General features: G+C 38.8%; 2 protein-coding genes across 2 annotated transcripts; one reads left to right on the forward strand and one right to left on the reverse strand.

Moving 5' to 3' along the window:
- Positions 1-7,682: 7,682 nt before the first annotated feature.
- LOC141630585 (uncharacterized) lies at positions 7,683-8,084 on the reverse strand. The gene has a single exon (XM_074443374.1). It carries the CDS (start codon positions 8,082-8,084, stop codon positions 7,683-7,685), a length of 402 nt encoding a protein of 133 aa, XP_074299475.1.
- A 6,738-nt stretch (positions 8,085-14,822) lies between these two features.
- On the forward strand, positions 14,823-24,892 carry LOC141630586 (uncharacterized). Its single transcript, XM_074443375.1, has 4 exons — positions 14,823-15,120; positions 15,331-15,666; positions 15,807-16,456; positions 24,761-24,892. The coding sequence occupies exons 1-4, from the start codon at positions 14,823-14,825 to the stop codon at positions 24,890-24,892; spliced, it is 1,416 nt and encodes a 471-aa protein (XP_074299476.1).
- The last annotated feature ends 579 nt before the right edge of the window (positions 24,893-25,471 follow it).

The following is a 25,471-nucleotide window of genomic DNA, read 5'->3' on the forward strand; positions in this document are numbered from 1 at the left end:
TTAGATGTGAACGTGTTTGGCCATAATAGTGATTGTCTAGCGCCCCGAAGCTAGGTAGCACCAAAACGGACACTTGACATACGGACAGGGACAGACGACAGACACGCGACGTGACAAGATCCCACAAAATTTAGGACACGGGACACGTTATTTAAATTAAATAAATATATATTTTATAATTATGAACGTTCGATTTTATTTTTATAAAATTATTTGATAGTAAATTTAAAAAAGTGAAGGTAAAATTTGCCCTTGATTATAACTTATTTTCATTTACCATCTAAACGTATCTTTTAATCAATCTCTTTCGACTACTCATTTCTCATTTAAAGAACATCATTCACCTCAAATGATGTCTAAATGTTATGGACACGCGTCGGACACGGCCCAAATACCATGGACACGTGTCAGACACGTGCCCGAATAAATGTAGAAAGTTAGACACGGCTTTATAGGCGTCGGACACGTTTCGGCGTGTGTCCGAGAAGTGTCGGTGTCCGACACGGTGTCGGACACGGGACGGCTGATTAGGAGAAGTGTCCGTGCTACCTAGCCCCGAAGAGCTTTGAACTGAAATGAAGAGAATGAAAGAGGATGATGTGTATGTGTACATGATGAAAATTGGTTTTTAGCATTGTTAAATGTGTTGGTTTATAATCATTATCTCAATTGATTCCTTGTGTTGTTCGTCTATTGAATTACACCTAGACACCTGGTGTAACAATCCAGATTATAAAACAATGGAAAAACATATGATATAAAGATATTATCAGATTATGTGATAACAAATGGGTCTAGGTGGCGGAAACACTTGACCAATCTGGTTTGCTACTAAATACAAAACCAAACTAATACATTATTAAAGGTTCTCAAAACATAAAAACAAATCCTAATTTATTATTCGTCTCGCCCCTCGATGCATCCCAAACATCTTCCAAACAGCGACGAGCATTCAACCTGAGAATGAGGGTCGACAATCAGTCGGGAGTAACTAGATGCTCTCCCAGTCATGTTTACAACAATTGAATATAACCAACAATCATTAACAATTGAAATGCAAAACCAGTAAACATGCGAGATTATCTACACTCATGAAAATCAGACCCAGACTTACTACTCATGATATTTTTAACACTAGACGAATGAGACTATATGAACTTAGACCATATGCAACCACTAGACCATGGACAACTACAAACCAAAGTAGACACGATCCACAGCACATAAGGCACAAAGCTAGCAACAAAGCATAGCGAATAGAGCGAATGCCGCTAGAACATTTAACTGATGAACTAGCAGATGGAACGTTTAACTGACGAACCATTGGTTGTGAAATATTTAACTGATACTCCACGGTGCTATGTATAGCGTATCACCACTGCTTATATGCCTAAGACCTAGCCAGACCTCTCGATGCATTAACTGAACATCGAACGACACTCGGGACCCAGAACGTTTAACAGACGAATCTAACCACCCCCGAACATAGACCAATAAACCTCCGAAGAGCGGTTCTTGATCCATTCCGATAGTATTTAACTGATACTACCGTCATCTATTCGACCAGCCAACAAATAAATGTACAGTTTAACTGACTTTACACGACATGCGTGGATAACATCACGACTCAACACAGTAGAACAGTTTAACTAACTGTCCTACAAACATATGAACAAGAGTAACCAACGACACATGCACATATTGTCATATAATAACTGAACACAACACAACATGTGAAACAAGCATAAACAACCAAGGTTATAATAACCTTAGTCGTAACATGAACTCTGGATGTGAGGTTATAGTAACCTCTACTATAACTTTAGTATATAAAACTTGAAGTTATATTTACCTCAACTATAACCTTGACACGGAACTCAAAGTTATACTAGTTCCAACCATAACCTTGAGCCATAATCTCAGGGTTACGTCAGTTTCAGCTATAACCTTAACTCGTGCTTCAATGTTATAGTAGATTAGGCTATAACCTGGATTCATATTTCCAAAGTTATACCTCAAACAGCCATAACTAGAGTAACGACCCAAAGTTGTACAAACTTCAGCTATAACACTCGAATCATCATCAAGGTTATACTAGCTTTAGCTATAACTTTGGAGAGTACTCTTGGCCGCCTATCATGCCGCCATTAGGGTTTATTCGTAAACCCGAATTGCGCTCATGACACCCATAATAAACATATAAAAAACATATGATATATAATTAAAGCATTAGAACATATACAAACATGCGAAAACATAATTAATCACGATAATAAACAATCAAACATGTACCAGTCATAAAAAACAATCATTAAATCATATTAATTATATCAATTGGTATAAACACAATTAAAAGAGAAACACCTAGTTACCTTATTAAGCAAATATTCCTAAAGACCGTCTTCAACGATATAAACGTCTTCTCCAGGTGTAGTCTCCACGCCTTTATTGAATTATCTACGTGCCAAAGATAACGAATCTAATAAATATACTAATATATATATATATATATATATATATATATATATATATATATATATATATATATATATATATATATATATATATATATATATATATATATATATATATATATATATATATATAGGGTCGAGATCCAGTGAGAACCTATGATATAATGAGAACCATGAGAACCTCTAAAGCATCTGAGACCACTAGATCATACGCGATCCAATGACTAAGATCAGCCCTCTCTTTTTCTAATCAGAGTCATAGAAAAATTTAGATGCTTTATATCATTCATTACATACCACACACTGCTTTCTCTTTTTTCTCTCTCTTTAAATGATCACCACGCTTCTCCAACTTCTCTGTCGCGTTTATCCTTCTTCACTATCACCTACCATCGCGTTTCTCCTTCTTCAGTATCGACGACTCTTTTAGTTATCTTTCTTCACTACCATTGAGAAAGGTAAATTTCATGTCCAGTTATATTCGATTTTGTAAGTTAGAAGATATTATTTCTGTATTTTGCGGTACCACAATGATTTAATGCCAATTTTCTTAAATTGATTTGATTTTAGACTGAATTGATGCAATATTGAATTAATTTGAGTGATATGCCGTAAATTAGGGTTCATAAACAGTCCAATCTGGGTATAAGGCCTTATTTCTTCGTTGTTTGTAATTGTTAGTCCTCATACTTTTATTTTTTATTAATGTGATTTTTTGCAAGTTTTTTTGCTTTAATTTTTTTTAATTTTCTCATTAATATTATTAAGTTTCTAGGCTGCATAATTGACTTGAAAAAAATGCCTAAATTCCACTTCCCTTTGTTAATGTTTATATTGAAGCATACTTTTTGTGCATATAGTGGTTATTTTCGTGTATCTACTGCATATTTCTATGCACCTAGGATTATTTCTGCGTGCATACTACTCGCTTAGTGCGAAGAGCTCAAATCAGAGGAATCAGATGTTTGTATGAACGCTTTTTTTTTGTGCACGTAGTGGTTATTTTGGTGTACCTACTGCATATTTCTATGCACCTAGGCATATTTCTGCATGCATATACTCGCTTAGTGCGAAGAGCTCAAATGAGAAGAGTTAGATGTTTGTATGAATTCTTAGTTTTTGTGCACGTATTGGTAGTTGGCATGTCTTTGAATACTTAACATTCTTCTTTCCTGCTTGCTCATCTGATGTGGGTGGCATGATTTTTCCAAACACTTTTTCATTGTTATTTAATTGTTATATTTTGGATGTCCTCTCATCTTTTACCTTCTATTTGATATACTTTAGAGCCTTAATAAGCACTACTTAGGCCAATTAAGAAAAGGGTTATTTAATAAAAATAATCCAACCTAGACCTCTTCTTCCCCATTTAATCCAACCTATCGATTATCCCATATTAATCTGTTCTTTGCTATCATTTATCTTATTTTACACCGGCTTTTATGTTTACTTGTTGTAACCCGTCAATCTTACTTAATAGCAGGTTTCTTTCCTTTTTTTAAAAAAAAAAATTTTTATTTAAGATTCTTTCTCTCACCTTCATCTTTCTAGGTTCATCTTCAACTTTTTTTTTTCCCCTTTCTTTAACCTTCTCCATCTTATTTACCAAATTTCCCCTTACAATGAAGAAAAAAAATAAAAGAATTAAGAATTAAGACCACAATAAACTAACACCAAGGAGCAGAATGCTTTCTTTTTCCTTCCCCATCCTATTTACTAGATTTCTCTGATCTAGATTAGCACGGTGTCCTGCTTTAGCTTGACGGTTGTGTCGGTACTCGGTAACGGAGTCGGATGCAGGGCATGACCCAAGGGTGGGCGCACGCGCCAAGTACCGGAATCAAATCACTGCGATTCGAATTTGTTATTCGATGGTGGCTTGCTATGGTTCGATAGTGACGGTACTCAGTGGTGCAAATTGTGCAAATCTGGGCTGGATTGCAATTGTTGATGTTGGAGTTGCTAGCAAAAACAACGGAGGTAGATGAGTTGGATTTGGTGTTGGTGAATTAAAGTGGGTGAGGTGGTGTTGGTGAATTAAAGTGAGTTGGATTATGAAAATTAGAAAAACAACAAATCATGAAGGATGTAGAAGAAGGAAAATGAATTGGGTGAATAAAGATGAAAGATGGAGGTGAATAACGATGAAAGACACATTTAAAATAAAAGGGTGACCTGTTGAATAGGTTGCCCTTCCAAAAGATCAAAGTAAGATAAATGATGGTAAAGAACAGATTAATATGGGATAATCAATAGGATGGATTAAATGGGGAAGGGGAGCCTTAGGTTGGATTATTGTCATTAAATAACCCTTAAGAAAATCAACAACAACTCTTTCAACTTGTTCCTCCGTGAGCGAAGTTACCAGTTTATAATATTTTTGATATCGTCATTATCGTTTTTAAATTACGTATATTTATATTTTACTTATTTCAAAAGTCAATTAGCTCAAATGATAGAGCATTGTGCAATGCACAAGATGTGGGTTCAGCTCCCATATTGGCTATGAATACTAGTTGGTCTCCCTTAAGACAGTCGTATACGTCTTAAGTGTGAGACGGGTCAAATACTATCCCATGTAGGTACAAGGCACAAGATTTTTTCAATCTCTAGGCATTCTGCCTTTTGTCTCATCCGGCTATTTGACCCATTTTATTTTTTAAGACGGATATACAGTCTTAAACAAAAAATTGTGATTAAATACCAGTTTATCACACTTTTACTTTGACATTTTTTGTGAATACCATGCAACTAGTCGAAGGTGTTCTTGTCAATTCATTGATGTTGGTTGTATATGATATAGTATGGCTGAGTATTACTATAACCCTACAGTTACTTCATTTCCGAGAATACGCTAAAAGTATTTACAAAATATTCTTGGATGTACTTCATTTTGAGCACTGCACCCTGTGGTAAGATTCGGCCTTTCCATTTCAACTCAGGCTGCGATTCCCCTTCATTTCTCACTTATGATTTTAAGATAGACATTACGTTTTAGATTTCAATTTCTACTATGTATTTTCTGTGTTTTGTTGTTGCCTTTAACTTCAAATATAATGCTTTCACTTCAACTTGTGTTTATGAATCAATTAAATATTTTGGTGCACCATTTTAATTCTCAATAGTTATCACTGGGAACACCATAACAACAATATTCTTAGCCTAAACTAGTGATCTCTTAATCACTTCCACATTCTGAACAATTTTCCATTGCGCAGATTATTGAATTTTAAACAACCTTATCGAGTTCACCTATGGTGCTTTGCAAAATCATTTTTCAGATTATCCGACAGTGGAGGATTCCTTACTGATCTCCCTGAATGAGACACGCCTACTGATGGGTATAAAATTTCAATGGCTCTCATTAAGGAGAGCTGGTGACTATTTTTTACTTAAACAATTCAAGTGACATAAAATTGCAATACCAATGGTGTTTCTATTGTTTGAACAATAGCAGTGCATTTTCATTTTCGAGAGTATGTCACCAAATTGGGCCTTTTATCACCTCACATTATAGTTTTCCCTTTTGTAAGAATGCATAGTATGTTCCCTTAAGATGATTAAGGCATGCTCATCTTTTCCCAAATATGATTATGACTTGCTTAATCGTAGTAGTATTGTATTGCTTGCTTCTTGACAAGTTCCAATCATGGGATTTGCTATTTAATAGGCTATATGGGACTCGAATCCATACCTTTGTGCAAGAATTTTTACATCGCTCTACCATTAAGCTAATAGCCTTTTAAGTTACGCTAAACATATACGAGTACAAAATAACTGACATAAGTACACTGAAATGTTGCTCACATATTAGTAAGATATGTAATAGTGTAGACATCTCAAAATGTCTACTGGCCTTCGAACATCCGATGATGAGGCCCTTATTTAATTCGGAATGAAACTTACTTGAATTTGATATAAGGTTATTTATGCTCAAAATTGTCCCTGAAACAACCATTTTATTACCCAGTCCAAATCGACAACTTACTACATACTTAACCTCTCTTAATTAATTAATTACGAGAGTAATATTTTATATTAATGGCACGAAACCATTTAATTGGGTCGAATTAGTAAGGAAGGCAGTCCACCTTATAAATTTGAGACCTTATTCTGTCAGCCCAAAAAAAAAAAAAAAAAGCCTGAGGTCTTGTTGATTTCCTAAGCCCATAAGGCTGATGAAATAACCGAAAATCAAGTTTAGTACATGGAGGATTAGCTTTGTGCACTAATTAGATCACTTCAAGGATATGAATTGTATTTACCAGCAAGGACAATTGATGAATGTGCGCCAAAATAGAATTCTAGATGTGCTAAAGTGTCTTGAAAGGGAGATTGATACGCGTGTCCAATTGGATAGCCATGCTCTAGATAACTTTCGGTGGTGCTAGAATTCTGTGTTACAGAAATTTTAGATCTTGTCAAACGCTTCGTCTTAACTAGTATAAATACTTCTCTTTGCACCCTTATTCAAGGACAGAGAAAATTCACACAGAAAATTCCCAGAGAAAATCTACACAGAAAATACTATTCCATACAAAATACTACCTTCCCATCATACTTTCACATACATACATCCATCCTATTTTGATCATAAAGACGCCCTAAATTCAGTTCGAGTAAGCTAATTGTCGAAACACCGTATCCAGGTAGGCCTGAGGGTGTCATATTTATTCTTTACTTCTTATATTATCGTAATTTAGCTTTCGTTGTTTGTAAATAATTTGTATGAAATTGTTTTAAAAACGTTTTCTTTTGCTTAAATCGTCAAATATATAATATTATAAATAAATAGTAGAGGCCGTCAGTTTGATGGGCGGTCCGGGTGCCTAACACCTACCTTTTTTTTGCAATAAAGGCAAGCCATCTTATTCATCCATTAAAGGGAATAATAAGCAAATTCTTACAAAGTAAATCCAATAACTTAGACCTCTAAACATTAAGAAGCTCAACTATCTCATTCTTGTGAGAAGAATGAGTTACATGAATCAATCTTACACTAACAAGGTGTTGTACTCGCCTAATTATGTAAGGTATGTCATGTTCAATGCCTTGGAAAATTCTGAGATTACGCTCTTCCCATAAACTATAAACCAGTGCAGTCAAACAGCTCGTGAACCACCGAGCTTTCCAATGCCTCCTCACATGCTTACTAGCTATCCAATTTAGTTCCTTCCTCAAATTCATAGTATGGCCAGGTATCTTCATCTATTGCAGAATACTTTGCCAAGCTGCTGCATCATAAGGACATTGAAAGAAGAAATGTTGATGCGTTTCTACAGCAGCTTTACACAAGATGCACCTATTAACCAAATACAGTCCCCTGGAGTTAAGTTGATCAATAGTAGCCAATTTACGTTGCATTGCTAGATTCACAATAGAGCTGTGTTTTGGAAGAACTGCCCTGTTCCAAACAGCATTTACCCATCTAACTTTGACTCCTTTCTGCCTGAACTGATCATATACCTTTGATAATTGAAGCTTACCCTGCTTGATACAACTTTGCAGGAAAGCTCTGGCATTTGCAGCATTCCCAGTTCTCTCCAATAGCTCATCACGCACCTTCAAGATACTTCTCCAGCTCTCAGAATGATAAGATTTGACATCCATGGTTCAAAACTCATCTTTTTTGATGTTGTACGTATAATTCCAGACCACCCAAGAGCTGTCAGAATGTCTCTCTATCTCCCAAATCTATTTACAAAGGATGCATTTATTCCATGCAAGTACTTCCTTAATGTTGAAACCTCCTTCCCTCAGTGGCATACAACTAGAAGCCCAGCTTTTCAGAATCAGTCTCCTGTGTCCTTCCTCAGAGTTCCATAAGAAATTCCTGCAGAACAACCTAACACCTTCCTTGACCGTACCTTTACCCCCGAATCCGCAATCTTTGGTTCAGATCGGAGTGACGGATCAGTCCCCATTCCAGGGATCAAAAGGGGCCTTTTCCGTTTAACTTGTTTTTTTTTGTATGTTTTTTTATAAAACCCGCTGGCGACTCCATACTATTTATTTATTAATTTCGAAAAGGATATTTGTTCAGGGATCTCACAGTTGCGACTCCGCTGGGGATTTAATAAGCGGGTAAGACTTGAAACTTATTTATTATATTGTATGTTTGACGATTTTGACTTACCTTGTATTTATGGTCGATGTATTGCCAATAAACAACTCTAACTTTCAGTATGTTTCACGTAATTAGATGGTCCAAGAATTTAGTTATTAATTCTTAATTACTTGACATTTATATACTCTCACCACTAGTTTAATTGCAATTTTGTTATAACGCGTGAATTTGCTTACTTATGTTTGATTTCTCGGCAGTTGCACGCTCTTTTTCGCCTAACTCATCGTTTCCTTTTGTTTTTTTTTCTTCTTTACCACGGCTAATACTGACTCTTTTCATTTTCTATTTCGTATACTCGTATATTGTGTACGTATGTTATATAAGACAAAAAAGGTGTGGGCTCCCCGTTAGCCAATATCACGCCATTTAAGCTACCCTATTCACCCTCGGTAAAGTATGTTGTATACTTAGAAGGTCCATTCGACCGACTAGGCCTTACATATATTTTCCACCTCATGACGTCGCGTTTTGGCAACTCGTCTGGTCCATATGACTGGGGGAGCACAAAAGCGAGAGATACCCTTGGATATTTTAATGTTGTGAGTACCCAATTGTCAACCATAAACCTAACCATAGATCCCGTAGAACCTTTGTTAGGCTATATAATGTGTCCTGTTTGTTGATAATTATTGACATAATCTTACTCGTAATAAATTAAACCCCAAAAAAAAAATGATAAATAAAAATTGTTCAAGATGTGTGTTAACAGGGATAGCTAGTATGCATTGTCCACTCATGTACGTAAGCCATAAATTAGATTAAGCATGCATTTGCAGTTACGTCCTCATAATGGTAGCGTCTAGCACGATCACCGCATTTGTTTGTGCCTGTTTCCATAAGATCTCGTATCATCATGAACCATTACACTTAGGGAGGCATCGTAGGACATAAGTATATCCATTCATCAGCTTACCAGCTTTTGCATTTAGCTAGTTCAGAGATCAGTCCGTCAGTTTCGTTCTCAGTCCGTCAGTGCGTGGTTCGTCATTCTGTCCATCGGTCCTGCACACCAAAAAAAAAAACAGTACAGAGTTCGTTCTGTTCGTCAGCCACACATAAAAAAAAAAAATTAGTACTCATCACTTCAGTCTTATGTGGACATTCATCCATAAACCATTGCATTTAGCATTATCATGTCTGAGTCTGTCCGTCTGTCTATTCGCCAGTAGCGAGTCCAGCGAGAAAAAAAAATCAACTTCAATTATACCTTCGTTACATCTTGTATGCATCACTTAGTTCATTCAAGGATTACTGAACATGATTTATAGACTTATAGGTGGTTCGTTATTTGCCACGTATAGAGTATATACCTTAGGACTCGTATCTAGGCAGTGGCAAGATTTCCTGTCAGCATTTCTACATAGCACCATTCTCTGCATAACAAAAAAAAAGGGGTTATTAGACATTTGCAGTCACATCTCATACAGTAATAAAATTTTCATTATAAGCAGTTGTACATGTGCATTCACATACTCCATTCTAGTCCTGTTATAAAAGAAATAAAATCCTTTTCTGAGGCTAAGATGTCATGATCCAGGATAGGGAGGCGTAAAAAAGACCCAAACTTAGTACTCACTCCAGCTTGGGCACGAGAGAAAGGTATAGGGAGACTAATTAGTATACCGCAAGCCGTACTTGTAACCCAACCACCAGTCACCATGTCGTTCGAAGAATCAGTCAAAGACCTTAAGAATGCTCTATCCATTTTGACCGACCGATTGTCATCCATAGAAGATAAAATCAAGGATGACGCTAGTGGTGAGGATGACGTAACCAAAAAGCTCAAGGACATGGAGAAACTTAACAAAAGAAATACTAAGTATGCTGACCTACTCGATGTTGAATGCAACATGCCGAACATGCGAGGCAAACTACCCCCTAAATTTACGACCGCTGACCTACCAAAGTTCAAGGGTACCGAGCATCCAGCTCACCACATAAGAAGCTTTGTACAAGAAATGGCCTTAAAAGAAGTGGACGCATTAGTTTTTCCGGCTATTTTTCCTTCCACTCTAGAAGATGTAGCCCGGAGTTGGTTTTTCTCCCTAGATCCTACACGTGTATCTAACTGGGAAGACATAAAAAAAGAATTTCTGACACAATACTCCAACAATGGAGACTTATTGATCACAAGGCGGGATTTAGAAGTTACGAAGCAAACTGAGAAAGAAGGTTTTACAGATTTCTTAGCTCGGTGGAGGAATAAAGCTGCAAAAATGATTGAAAGACCGCCCGAAGCCGAACAGGTGGATATTTTTGTGAAAAACTTACGGGAACCTTATAAATCACACTTGGGCTATGCAGGCATTGAATCCTTTGCTCGACTAAACAAGATTGGTATACAAATAGAAGATGATGTTGCCGAGTCTACTGCCAAAAATCAGTCCAAAGGTTGCTTTAACAAAGATAAGAAAAACATTGCTTCAACCTCTAAAGGGGGAGATTCAGTAAATGTCGTGGAACAAAAACAAAGAAGGGAGTTCACTGATCTAGGCTCACTATCACGAGCACTGGACCGATTAATTAAGGAAGGATATATAAAACCTATTGGACCCACTCCAGATCCAGCAAACAAAAGTCTGAAATGGAGAGAAAATGAATATTGCAAATATAACAGAGGTAAAGGGCACGATACGGATTATTGCTTCACCTTAAGGCATGTTATCCAAAATTTGATTGATAATCACACTATCCCTTTACCCAAAGCAGCTCGAAAGCCAAACAATAATAAAAATCCACTCGGAGACGTTCTGGCAATTTCAGCTAATGACTCTATTTATACTGACCCAACTCAGTTTATATATGATGTTTTGGGTTTATAGGTGAGTGATGAGGAGGACGAATGGGAAGATGATGATACGACTCATGATATTTGGGGTGATGAAGAAAGAGTATCTAATGACATTTGGGCAGATAATGAAGGCAAAGATGACACTGATAATGAACTCGACTAGAACAATGTACAACATTTGACTCGGTCAGGTAGGCACTATAAACCTACTGACGCAAGCCCATCCCAGGTTATGAAAAGTAAAGAAGGGGAAAATAAAAATGCACAGGAAGATGATGCTCTCATTAAGTTATTCAAGAAATTAAAAGCTGACATTACTGTTTGGGACTTATTATGCAACTCACTGGAACATAGACAAGCTATTCTAAATGCATTGACAAGTATAAGTGTCCCATCTGAAACTACTATGGCTGAATTGGCTAGTTATTTGACAACGGACAGAGAGGCGCCAATCATTACGTTTTCTGATAAAGATTTACCCCCAGAAGGGATAAAACACAACAAGGCACTCCATCTAACTACGCTATGCAACAAGAAATATGTGCCCCTCTCACTAGTTGATAACGGATCAACAGTAAATCTCTGCCCACTCAGAACCGCACAGGCTTTAGGCTTTGAAGAAAAAGACTTTAAGAAGACTAATCGGATTGTTCGTGCATATGACAAAACCCATAGAGACGTATTGGGGCTGTTAACAACTAATATAGCTACTGGACCCATAGAAAAGAAAGTCACGTTTCTGGTGATCGACATACCTGCCTCATATAATCTTCTTTTGGGAAGGCCGTGGCTTCATGAGCTTAATGCCATATCTTCATCCCTGCATCAAAAAGTCAAAATGATAATTCAAGGATCATTAATTACCCTAGATGCATCACCTGCCAGAGTTGAAATCACACCCAATCCAGTATTACAAGTTAACCATGGTGAAGATGATGTAGACCTATGGGGTTTCAGCGAAGAGGTCACTTTCAAAGAAGACGAGTCACAACCCATTAATAAGAAAACTAGCCCTTATTATGCAAACACTACTGTGAACTTAATAATGAAAAACAGTGGCTACATGCATGGGACAACACTTGGTAAGACGCCCAAAAGGGCATCCGACCCTTCACATAACCGAATCAAGAACGACCTCTTTGGTTTAGGGTATCAGCCATCCAAGAAAGAAATAAGAGAAGCATTGACAAAAAGAATGAAGGAAAAAGCTGCTAAGAGAGACAATAGACCTACAAGCCAAACAATAGGTGCATATCCACACACATTAAATGGACAATTTGTCAAAGAAGGTGATTATTTTCCATATTTTAACTTTCCAGAACCATTCTTTGTCGAAAAGACAAAACAGAAATTTCCCGAATTTGAAATATTTGAGGACTGTCACTTTTTTGAGGAGGCACCTCCACTCCCATTAAAAATGTCAACCAATGATTGGATCCCAAAAACAAATAATAATGCCTTTGGTCTACTCTTTGGACAGGCACCCATAAAACACTCTGACCATTTTGTCATGGCACTTTAAGACAGCAACTTTGACCCTTCTAAGCTAATCACAACCCATTGCAACAATAACATGGAGCATGGATGGCGTAAAACCTGGAAGTGGACTACCACTAATGGAAAGAGTATCAAAATCAGGGTGGGAGAAGGGCCTATGTTTGAGGAAGCTGAGTCCGAACCCGAATCTGAAACCGAGTTTGAGTCTGAGACAGAGAGTCAGTCAGAGCGCAAGAAGGGGTTTTCACCCTTCCATACCTCTATCAAATCTAGTATTATCAAGTCTAGTGTCCTAAATGAGTCGGGGTTTAACCCTATTTCTTTTCATGCTGAGTCGGGGAGTTCCCCTATTAATTCTAGTTCAAGTTCAAATTCCGAGTCTAGTGATCTACTCCTTAATGTACTTCTTTCCAAGGATAATAAAATAGCTTTCAATTACTTGTTTGGTTCTCCTACCTCTCCCATATCTTATTCTGATTGTTTAGTTTCCGATGAAGATGAGTTGCCAAAAGATATAATAAAAGAATTAACACATAAGGAAAATAAAACATCAATAATTGAGGAAACAGAATTGATAAATATAGGCACAGATCAAGATAAGAAAGAAATAAAGATTGGGTTGTCACTAAACTCAGAAGAACGAGCAAGTTTGATTAAAGTACTCACAAAATATCGTGACGTGTTTGCCTGGTCTTATAAAGATATGCCCGGCATAGACAGAGAAATTGCTGAACATACTATCCCACTGTATCCTGCTGCAAAACCCATAAAACAGAGACTGAGAAGGATGAGATCAGAATGGGCATTAAAAATAAAACAGGAAATACAAAAGCAATTGGATGCAGGTTTTATAAGAGTAACTAACTACCTGGAGTGGGTGGCAAATGTTGTTCCGGTACCCAAAAAAGACGAAAAGGTTAGAATGTGGGTTGACTATAGGGACCTTAATAAAGCAAGTCCAAATAACAATTCTCCACTACCCCATATTGATATTTTGGTGGATAACATGGCTGGTCACGCTCTACTTTCCTTTATGGATGGTTACGCGGGGTATAATCAAATTAAAATGGTCGAGGAAGATATGGATAAAACTACATTCCTCACTGAATGGGGAATGTAATGTTATACGGTTATGCCATTTGGACTTAAAAATGTGGGAGCCACTTACCAAAGGACCGCTACAACGCTATTGCATGACATGAAGCACAAGGAGGTCGAGGTCTATGTTGATGATATGATAGTAACGTCAGTGGATAAAGAAGGTCATACGACCGCATTACAAAAATTCTTTGATAGGCTCCGAAAATATAATGTTCGACTCAACCCGCAAAAATGTGCTTTCGGGGTTACATTTGGGAAGCTTTTAGGATATGTTGTTAGTAATAGAGGGATTGAGGCTGATCCATCCAAGATCATGGAAATTAGAAATATGCCACCACCAAAAACAGAGAAGCAAGTTCGGGCATTTTAAGGGCCGTTACAATACATTAGTCGGTTGATATCTAAGCTGACCATGATGTGTGAACCTATTTTTAAGAAGCTGAAGAAAGGAGCATCTCTTGAATGGGACGAGAAGTGTCAGGAAGCATTTGAAACAATAAAAACATACTTAGAAAGTCCCCCAATTCTAGTCCTCCCAAGACCTGGACTACCACTTCTTTTGTACTTGACAGTAACAGAGACATCAGTGGGTGCAATGTTAGCACAAGTTCAAGATGGTCAAGAAAAAGCAATTTACTACCTGAGCAGAAAATTCCTGGAATATGAAAGCAATTATTTTCCAATCGAGAAATCCTGTCTAACATTAGTGTGAGCCACTAAGAAACTATGACACTACATGTTCACCCACACAATTCATGTCATATCATGAATGAACCCCCTGAAGTATCTATTTGAAAAGCCAATTCTCAGTGGCCGAATAGCAAGATGGACAATGATGCTTGCTGAGTTCGATCTTACATTTATGGCTCTTAAATCCATTAAGGGAAAGGCAATTTCTAATTACCTAGCTGATTTTCCTGTTTCAGAAGACCAACAAGAAGCATACAACTTCCCTGACGAGGAAATATTTGTTATAGATGATGAAGCGTGGCAGTTATTTTTCGATGGCGCATCCAATCAAAAGGGATATGGCATAGGGGTACTTTTGATTTCACCATATGGGGCACATACCCCTCTTTCAGTTAAGTTAGATTTTAGCGTCACAAATAATGAAGCAGAATATGAAGCATGTATATTAGGACTTTGAGCGGCAACAGCCTTGGGGATTAAAAACTTAAGAGTATACGGAGATTCGTCACTCGTTATAAATCAGATTTTGGGAAAATGGAAAGTCAAAAGTGAGGGCCTGTCACTTTACCAAGCATACCTCAAAACCATTCTCAAGCATTTTGACGATCCGAAGTTCATTTATTTATCCCGAGATGAAAACCAATTTGTAGATGCTCTAGCTAAATTGGCGTCGATGATCAATATTCCAAATGAATTAGAAAATATTCCATTATGCATTGAAAGAAGAGAGGAACCAGCATACTGTATGGCCCTTGATGATACAATAGCTGCTGATGACGCACCATGGTTCACAGACGTATTGAACTACCAGTTAGGAAGAGGCTTTCCGCCATATTCTGATGTAAGGACGCAGCGTGCTATCAAAAGGTTTGCAGCGCAATTTATTCTTAGTCAAGGAAAGTTATACAAGAAGTCTCAGCAAGGGATACTCCTTTTATGTGTGGATGAAAAGGAAGCTAAAAGAATTATGGAAGAAGTGCATAATGGTACTTGCAGACCGCACATGAACGGTCGGATGCCAGCTAAAAAGATAACGCGAATAGGATATTTTTGGTCGACACAGGAACATGATTGTACACAATACGTTAAGAGGTGTCATAAATGCCAGATTTATGCCAATGCACAGCATATACCGCCTTCATTGTTGTACAATTTGGCATCACCTTGGCCATTTTGATATGGGGCATAGATATAATTGGCAAAATCACTCCCAAAGGAACCGGAGGACATGAATTTATATTAGTAGCAATCGCCTACTTTACTAAGTGGGTTGAGGCAGCGTCTTATGCTACCTTGACTTCTAAACATGTTGCCAAGTTCATCACCGAAAATATAATTTATAGGTATGGTGTCCCTCATGAATTGATTAGTGATCATGGTTCTCATTTTAAGAAAGACGTGGCTGCCATACTAACGCATTACAAGATCCAGCAGCGTAAGTCATCTACGTATAGACCACAAATGAATGGGGTAGTGGAAGCGGCGAATAAAAATGAGAAAACTAAAATTGAAAAGATGACAGAAAAGTATCATGATTGGCCTGCAAAGTTGCCTTTCGCCTTATGGGGATATCGTACGTCGGTTAGAACACCAACCAGTGCAACACCATATTCACTAGTCTATGGGATGGAGGCAGTACTTCCTATAGAACTTGAAATTCCTTCTCTTAGAATCGAATTGGAAAGCCAAATACCGGAAGTGGATTGGGTACAAGCTCGATATGAAGAATTGCTATTAATAGATGAGAAAAGACTAGCAGCTCTTAACCAAGTTCAGGTATGCCAAAGAAGGATTTCTCGTTCTTTTAATAAAAAGGTCAGGGCAAGGAACTTAAAAGATGGAGATTTAGTTCTTAAAGAAATACGGGCACCGGTCAGAGACCCGAGAGGCAAGTTCAAACCAAACTGGGCCGGCCCTTACATAATTAAAAAGATTTTAAAAGGAGGGGCAGTGCAACTGACAGACATAGAAGGGGTTGAGTTCAGTCAATTAACCAATCTTGATCAGTTGAAGAAATATTATGTGTAAGTTATACCCGTCGTTGTGAATACCAAAAATAATATTTATAAACCTATTAAAACTAACAGAAGCTAGTGGTAACAGGGTCGAACCACATAGAGGCAGATGTAATTATTAGTTGTCTAAATTCAGTCCAAGGTAACAATGATGTGGGGGTTTGATTGAATTGGTCTATAACTGATGAATGATAAACTAAAGAAATGTATAAAATCAAATATAAAAAGGGGTACTAAGATGGTCGGTTCACTGTTGTTTCAGAGGCAGCAGCTAGGTAGGTCTAAAACAAATCACGTGAGTCGGGAAAACAAGAGGTCCTCTCGGTCCACTCTTAACAAGTAGCATCTTTCGATCTCGCTACCGATCCCTAATATCACTAGTACCGACTCTCGTCCTGAAAAGTGACTAAAGATTCTAAACTTTACCTATCTTTCGATCTTAGCATAGTTTAGTCATTTTAATTGGTAGTCTAACAACTTTCCCTATCTTTCGATCTAATGGGTCAGTCATATACTAAGCATTCAACTAGTCGCATGCATTCGATTCGTCAAAAATAACAGTTAAAACAATTAAAACGAAATACAGCTCACGTGGCCAGTCGATCGACTAGGGAACCCAGTCGATCGACAGGCGTGCGATTCAGGGTCTACAATCTAATGCCGCCTAATCCTGCAGTTCCCCTACATCCTAGCACGATGAAATTAGCTACTCATACTAGGAATGATAACAACAATAAAATTAACGAAATTAACTACTGAATTCATGATTAAATTGATTAAACGAACGATTAACATAGAACAATAAATTGGCTTCGGGGGATCTATCTTAGCAATTCTATACTACGAATGAAAGTAATAAAACAAAATATCAGAACAGAAGAATACCGCGTTTAGGAATTGTAGAGGAAAGATAAAACCGAATGCGAAAGAAGTTTATTGAAGGAAATTATTCTAACTATAAACCCTAAAGAATTTCTGATCATAAAACTGATAAAGACTCAATCCCTGTTCTCCAAACCTAGCATACGTTATATAGAATACAACGTAGTTCTTATTGCCAAAACCTAACTACTATGGGCTTGTTATTCCTCGATCTTTTAATTCACGTCTGAGATAGCGGCTTGGTCGATCGACCAAAGGTAGTGGTCGATCGACTGGACTGCAGTGTACAGTAGTTCGTGGAAGTCGTAGGCTAGTCGATCGACTAAGGACAGCGGTCGATCGACCAAGGTAGCTGATACATGACTTCTAACCTCTCGTGGATTTATCTTTCGGGCCTCGAAATGCGCACCAAGCTCGTTCCTTGAGTAAATACTTCACGTCAAATGCAATGCAGGATACTCGGGGACGGATTTAGCTCAATTATCTACTCATTTCCGCATAAATCTGCAATATTACAATAAAATACGAAAGTAGACGAAACGGGGCAAATAGTAGCCTTAAACTACACAATTGAGCTCTGAAATGCGTGTAAAATAGGGTGTAAAACATCATATAAATGACACGCATCAAACTTCCCCAAACCAAACCCTTGCTTGTCCCCAAGAAAGAACTACACTCGATCCTAAAAACCTAATGGAACGAGTTCAATCTCAGAGCGAAATACAAACTGAACAGCCTAAACCAATTTAATGCATTAACTAACAATCAATTAGTAATATGAAACATGCAAACGAGTTATGTAGTCGTCAAAAACTGCTGAACCGTCAACTATAGAGACTTATCAAATTGGACTCTCACGGGTCGCTCAAATCACTCAAATAAGCACAAGGTGAATATATGTGAAAGATAGAAAGATTTCATTTTGTTAGTGACACTCACCTGACTACGACCTACAAGAACATGCCTGCAATATAATATGAAAGTAATCTCTACAACCGTACATATGCATTCCAACCGAACAAATGACCATGACACATGCCGAGGTATATATGGGATATGTGAGGTAATGGGCAGGAAAGGCAAAACATTTATGGGAATTTGGGGGTACAGGTGATACGTGCCTAATGTATAGTCTTTTTAGCCTATTTCAGCACGTATTTCTATGCATTTTCATACTATTTTTATGGTATTTTGCCCCGAATTGGTTACTTTGGTTCGTTATGTCCATTTTGTAGAAATGAATGCGAAAGTAGTGGAATCGTACTCTTTTTAGTCCTTTTTGCATGCATTTAGAGGAGACGGGATTTTCCTGAGTGAGATACTGTGTTTGGAAGCATCGTGGCACGGATTACGAGGCAATTAGGCGCGGACTTGAGCTGAAATGAAGTCAAAGTCCTCGATCGAGCAGTTTTATCACTCGATCGAGTTGTTTTCACGTCCCAGATTGGTCGATCGAGTAGTTTACTACTCGATCCTTATGTTGCAGAAAGACCATTCACTCGATCGAGTAACTATTTGGTCGATCGAGTGGATTTTGCTGAAGAGTTGGTCGATCGAGTGGTTTTAATCCACTCGATCGAGTGGTTTCGATGGTTAATGGGCTTAATCAGCCCGTGTGTTAAATATTTCGCTAAACTTTGTTTGCTTTTCTATTTCAACCTATGTTAACTAGGTTAATGATATCTTTTCATCTATCAAATTTCCTACTGTAAACTTTGCTACGTACTTTTCATCATTCACTGTAACTTTGTTTGGGATTATTATTTCTCGGATTCGATCGTTCTTTACGCCGGAATCGCATTGATTGTAATTCCTTCTCTTCCTTTAATAATAATTAACCTTTTTGTTGCTTTAATTATCTGTTTTTCTTATTATTCCTTTTGCCCTAATTTCTCTTTATGCGATTTATTGGTTATTTCATTATGTTTACTGCTGGAAAATTATTTGCTGTTAGTTTAATTAGCGATATGAGTAGCTAAACCCCTTTCATGTTGGGATTAGGGGATCTGTGGTAGAAATGTGACGATGTAGTGAATAAATTAGATGAATTAATTGTGAGACCCTGTCACCATAGCAATTTAATTATATTTATTCGACTTAGTTGAGTGCATGCTTCTATGTCACCCTTTAATCTGGCTAAAATTAATCCTGGATCGAAAGATTGGACTAAATAGGCATGCTATGAACAGTAGACTACCCTAATGAGGATGAAAGTTAAGTTAGTGGTAATTTAGGATAGAAAGTGGATCGAAAGGATCTTTCAACATCCGTCTCACATTAGTTCGTCTGAATCATTTACAACTGAGTCACTGGACTACCGCAGTGAACCGAAATCCCGACATGTCCCTTCTCTCTTGATAGTTTAAACCTTTTATCTTGTCTTACTGCTCTTTACTTTTATTTTTACTTCCTTTAATCTCGTAGTTTAGAAATCAATTCAACAAACCCCCCAATTGTTACTTTAGGAATAGAATTAGACAGCTGATAATTACATTACCTCCCTGTGGATTCGATACTCGACTGCCTCTGCTACATATTAGTTGAGACCGTTAGGTTTTATCTTTGATAGGGTTGCGATAGCCGTGTCAAATTTTGGCGCCGTTGCCGGGGAGGCAATCGTTTAAATTATTTGTTGTTTTAATTTTTAGTCTTTCTTTTAGTTTAAGGGGCATCCGTTCCTTAAACTATTCTTATATTCTATTTGTAGCTTCTTCTTATGCGCAGGTCACAGGGCGGTGAATTATTGCCTTATAATCCTGAGATTGAGAAATCTTTACGCGAGTTGAGACGATCAACTAGGGTATTGCCGACAGAGGAAGAGCTGAGTACTCTGTCTAGTTATTACGAGAACGCTCTGTTTGAGGAGGATCCACCTTCATCTCCTATTTCTAATTCATCAGCTGAGACCGTCACTTCTCCGGACTTTCTAGAAATGGCCGAAGAAGTAACTATTGCCAGTCACACTGAGCCGATAGCTGCGAATCTCTACAAAGGGTTCGAACTACCAGGGGAGGCAAGAAAATTCGAGCCAAAGCCTTCCTATATTAACTTGGTTGAGAGAAACCAATTTGGAGGAGCTGCAAATGAAGATGCAGACAAGCATATAGAGATTTTTATCGATTATTGCTGCTCTATACCCCCGCCGACTGGTGTGACTCAGGATCAGATAAAAGAAACCATGTTTATTTTCTCACTCCGCGATGCTGCAAGGGAGTGATATAGGGATCTGGACCGAGCTGCTCATGGGATAACTGATTGGAATTCGTTGGCTTTAGCATTTTACAAGAAGTACTTCTCTGCCTCGAAGACTAATGCTATTAGAGCTCAGATCACGAGCTTTAAACAAGGGCCTGATGAGAACTTTCATGAGGCATGGGTCCGTTTCAAGAAGCTGGTGCGAACCATTCCGCACCATGGTTTCGAAAAGTGGAGTTTATGCAACCAGTTTTATAACAGGCTGTATGACGATCAGAGGGCTATTTTGGATGCTGCAGCCAATGGCCGATTTGCTGAGAATATGGGAGAGACTAAGGGGTGGAAGATCATTGATGACTTAGCCACCCATAAAGCTGAGTATGGGAATTCAAGGGGAAATCAAAGGAGAGCTGCTGAATCTTCTTCTGTAGCTGCATTAGAGGCTCTCACGGCGAGGTTTGATAAGTATGAATTGGGAGGAGCTTCCAAAGGAGGGATGTATCAGGTGAATGCTGTGTCAGACGGTCCTTTCGTCTGTAGAAGATGTGGAGGAGAGGGACATGTTTCAGATCATTGTCCCAACTCCTATGAGTGTTGTGCTGCCTTTCAACATTACAGGCAGACAAACACTTATTACGAGCCGAACGTCCATCCCAATTTGAGGTGGAGTAGTCAAAATGTGCTCAATCCTACTCCTCCTCCGAACCAGCAGCAGCCGGTATATTCCTCCACACAAGAATCAACAAGGCTTTCAGAAGCCTCCGTCTTTCAATCCTCCTAACCATGGTGCATCATCATCCGGCGCGGTGAGTGAAATTGGTGAGCTTAAGTCCATGATGCAAGCCCTTACAAAGCAGTTTCAGCTGAGTGATCAACAAAGAAACTCAAGTGATCAACAAAAGGACGCGTCCATTAAGGCACTTGAAACTCAAGTCACCCAACTGGCCGCGAATCAATCCTCAAGAAAGCAAGGTCATTTACCGACTCAAAACGAGAAGAATCCACATGAGACGGTAAATCTGATAGAATTGAGAAGCGGTCTTTCTTATGAGGGACTAGAAGTGTTGAAATCAGACCCGAGGAAGTCCAAAACTGATGATGAACATTAGTCAGGCGAAAACCACGAGCTGACAGCTAAGAAAGTGCTCGATCGACTGATCTCAGGTGGTCGATCGAGTAGAAATGATGAAGAAACAGGCCGATCGAGTGGTTTTGCTGCTCGATCGAGTGAAGCAGAGAGTGGAGTTGGTCGATCGAGTGGGAATTTTACTCGATCGACTGATTCTGAGAGAGAAACTGCTCGATCGAGTAAAGAAATTGGTGGATCGAGTAGTATTGAAGACGGGAAGCTTATTCGAGAGCCTGCTAGTGCTCGTTTAAGCGAGATATCACCGGAAAGACCTCGTTCGAGAGGTAAGAAGCGTCCAAAGGATACAGAACTTGCACCGGAAGATACATTGGAAGCGAGAAACAAGGGACTCGAAATACCTATCACGGTTACCTTCCCGAGGCGGCTGCAGAATACAAAAGCTAATAAACAATTCGGCAAATTTGTCGAACTTCTGAAGAGCTTGGAAGTCACTGTGCCGTTCACTGAATTGCTGACAAAGGTACCCTCTTATTTAAAGTTTATGAAAGAAATTTTAGCGCGTAAGAGGACTATTAATGATAGTGAGACAGTAGCTTTGACTGAGGTGGGGTCAGCCCTATTTCAAAACAAGTTACCCCCTAAGCAATCAGACCCGGGTAGTTTTTCAATTCCGTGTCATATCGGTATGCATTTGATTGATAGCGCGCTATGCGATTTAGGCGCTAGCGTGAGTGTCTTAACCGTTATCTCTAGCTAAGAGATTTGGTTTGACAAAGCTGAGTTGCGCCAACATGACTGTGCAGATGGCCGACCGTAGTTTATCACGACCACTAGGTGTAGTAGAAGACGTACCTGTTCAGATCGGGAAGTTCTTTATTCCCGTTGATTTTGTTGTCTTAGACATCCCCGAAGATGCACACATCCCTATCATTTTAGGGAGACCATTTTTATCGACTGCCCGTGCAGTTATAGACGTCGGGGGGAAGACTTTGACTTTCCAGGTAGGGGACGTGGAGCTGATTTTTCACCAGTCTAAGTTCCGGAGAGCTCCCATGCAAGCCCAGCCTTGCAATGCTCTCTTTTCTATTGATCCTATTATTGACACTCCAGATGAATATTTGGAGAATCGTGCTACTATTGTTAACCCACCGCCTCAGACTGAGAGCAAAAAGGAGGAAAGTTCGTCTGTTTTCCTTGCTGCAGGTACAGATGAAAGCAATGAAGGAGCTGTCAAAGGACATGGTGCATTTATTATCAATCAAATTGAAGATGATGACGCTAAAGCTGGTGATAAAGGAGCAAGGACGAGGACAGTTCGCGCTTACGTGGATGTGAACTACTCCCCTCCTACCGTTTCAAGTGATAATTCATGCTCATGGAAGCTGAAGAGGACAGTCAATGTTGCTGAGATGACATCCTCCAGTCAGGAGCCCACCAAGGGGCTACTGAAAATTGTTGGGAATTAAACGGGGAAATGCCCCGTGTAACGCTTTGTAATAGATAATTTTTGAATTTTTGTTGAATTTTTGTTAAATTACTTTTGATTAGGACAATTAGTTTAGACAGTTTTTAGCATAGACGTAAGACTATAGATTGTTCTTATGCGTATTTGGTATATTGGGAAATTTTTGCGTGTGTTATTATGCAGGTTTGGGGAAGTTTCACGCATTCCAAGGGAGAAAAGACGAAAATTCAAGAGCTTACGCGAGAAAAGTCCTCGATCGAGTACTTTTTGTACTCGATCGAGTGAAAATTTGGTCGATCGAGCACTCCTACAGGTCGATCGAGTAAAACAAAAAGGGAGACTTCTCGATCGAGTAGAATTCTACTCGATCGAGTGACTGGAGCATAAAAGTGCTCGATTGAGTGGTTTATAACCACTCGATCGAGTGAAATGAACAGTATACAGGGACTGTTTTGCCTTAAACTTTTTTGTTTCGTTCTAAACTTCATTTTCCCCTAAATTTTCGTCTATCAAACCCTAATTACGATTCAAACTCTCCCAAATCCCCTTTATTTCTTGCCTAATCACCAAATTCGTTTCCTACATTTCCTTGTTTGCTTATTAATCTTCAAAAGCCCCTTATTTTCCCCTTTATTTGTGTTGTTTATCTCGGTTTTAAAAGGGTTTTCGGGTTTGCAGTTTTTCGACTGAAAAATCGCTATTGTTGCTTGTTTATTTGAAGATTAATTGCAATTGTAGGATCATTCTCATCAAGTAAGCGATTCTCTTACCTTCTTTGTATCTTGATTTCGACTATTTGGAATTTTATGAGGTAAAAATTGAATTTAGGGTTTGAATATCCATTGTAGGTCGATTTTTCGACTTTAATTGAGTTTATTGCCCTTATTCTTCTTGCTTGATGATCAATCGCAATTCCTTGCTGTTTACACATGCCTTTTTCGAATTTTACATGACTTTTGCGTAATGGGTTAAGAACAGTCTAAATTTTCGACTGTCAGTTTGGCTATTGCTGCTGTGATTCGTCTAAATTAGCTTTATTATCGCTAGCTTGCTGCTGTTTTAGACTGATTCTCACACCCCTGTTAATGCTTATCATGTTTAATTCGAGTTTTGTGCGAAATTTCGCGATTAGGGCTTCTCAGTCGAAAAATTTTCGACTGTCAGACGGGTTCATATGCCTTCATGCTTTAACTAACCTCAGTCATTGCATTACTAGTTACTGTTGTTAACTGCTATCCCGTCCCCTACTGCTGCTTACATGCTGAATTTCGAAATTTTTTGAGGAATTGCTGGATTTATGTGCTGTAAAGTCGAATTCTTCGACTGGTAGGGGGTTCATATGCTGTCACAAGCTGGTTTTACATGCTGTTTTAGCCACGGTTAGCAGCTATTTTCTCATCATACCCCTGGTCTCCCTTAATTTCTGCTTGCAGATGGATTCCAGTTCCTTACCATCCACTAGTTCGTCCTCCAGTCCGTCTTCGAGTGAGACAGTGGCCCCTGCTGTTGCCACTGTCTCTACTTTAGTGACCACTGCAGATTTTCCTTGTTTCACTGGGCAGTAGGACGATTTTTACTCCAGCTAGCTCAGCTGCTAGCACAGTTCAGGCTACCTCTTCCTCTACGGTCACCACCACAGCTAGCACTGCTGCTACTTCCTCTTCAGCGGTGACCACAGTAGCCACTACCTCTGCACCACCCCCTATTTTTACACCTGTGGCGGACTCGCCAGCAGTCACAGCCGCCTTCAGAGCAGCCCTGGTTCCTCACACCGGCGCTTCACGAGCTTCTGCCTTGAGTTCCAGAGGTCGGGGTCGTAGACAGTCTCGAGCTACGCCAGCTCCTGTTACCTCTACTCCCGCTCCTATCACTTCTACGGCCTCGCTTCGCTTCGCTTTACTCGCATCGTTACGGTCCGAGGGGACACCTCCCTCGACCCTCACCCAGATTATCCGCAGGTATTATTCGTCAACGCTTTACACCGTACGAAGTTTTATAACCTGCTTAAGTGTGTGCATGTACCTTCCCGTTTTCTAGAGAAAACGGCACTAGAGAGACTCGGCATTTACGAGTTGGTTTGTGAGTTATTAAGGGTCACGGGGATGCCTGGGCTCATCACTATGAGAGGCCGTACCTTTTTAGAG

Source organism: Silene latifolia, chromosome Y (genome assembly GCF_048544455.1).
Source record: "Silene latifolia isolate original U9 population chromosome Y, ASM4854445v1, whole genome shotgun sequence".
Taxonomy (NCBI): Eukaryota; Viridiplantae; Streptophyta; class Magnoliopsida; order Caryophyllales; family Caryophyllaceae; genus Silene; species Silene latifolia.

What these genes read in the sequence shown, in the direction of transcription:
- LOC141630585 (XM_074443374.1), bottom strand. Translation starts at nt 8,084, where the DNA reads ATGGATGTCAAATCTTATCATTCTGAGAGCTGGAGAAGTATCTTGAAG.
- LOC141630586 (XM_074443375.1), top strand. Translation starts at nt 14,823, where the DNA reads ATGATGCTTGCTGAGTTCGATCTTACATTTATGGCTCTTAAATCCATT. An exon ending in TGAAGCAGAATATGAAGCAT is followed by an intron (nt 15,121 to 15,330) that starts GTATATTAGGAC and finishes ACCAATTTGTAG; the next exon opens with ATGCTCTAGCTAAATTGGCG. An exon ending in CAGCTCTTAACCAAGTTCAG is followed by an intron (nt 16,457 to 24,760) that starts GTATGCCAAAGA and finishes TTCTGCTTGCAG; the next exon opens with ATGGATTCCAGTTCCTTACC.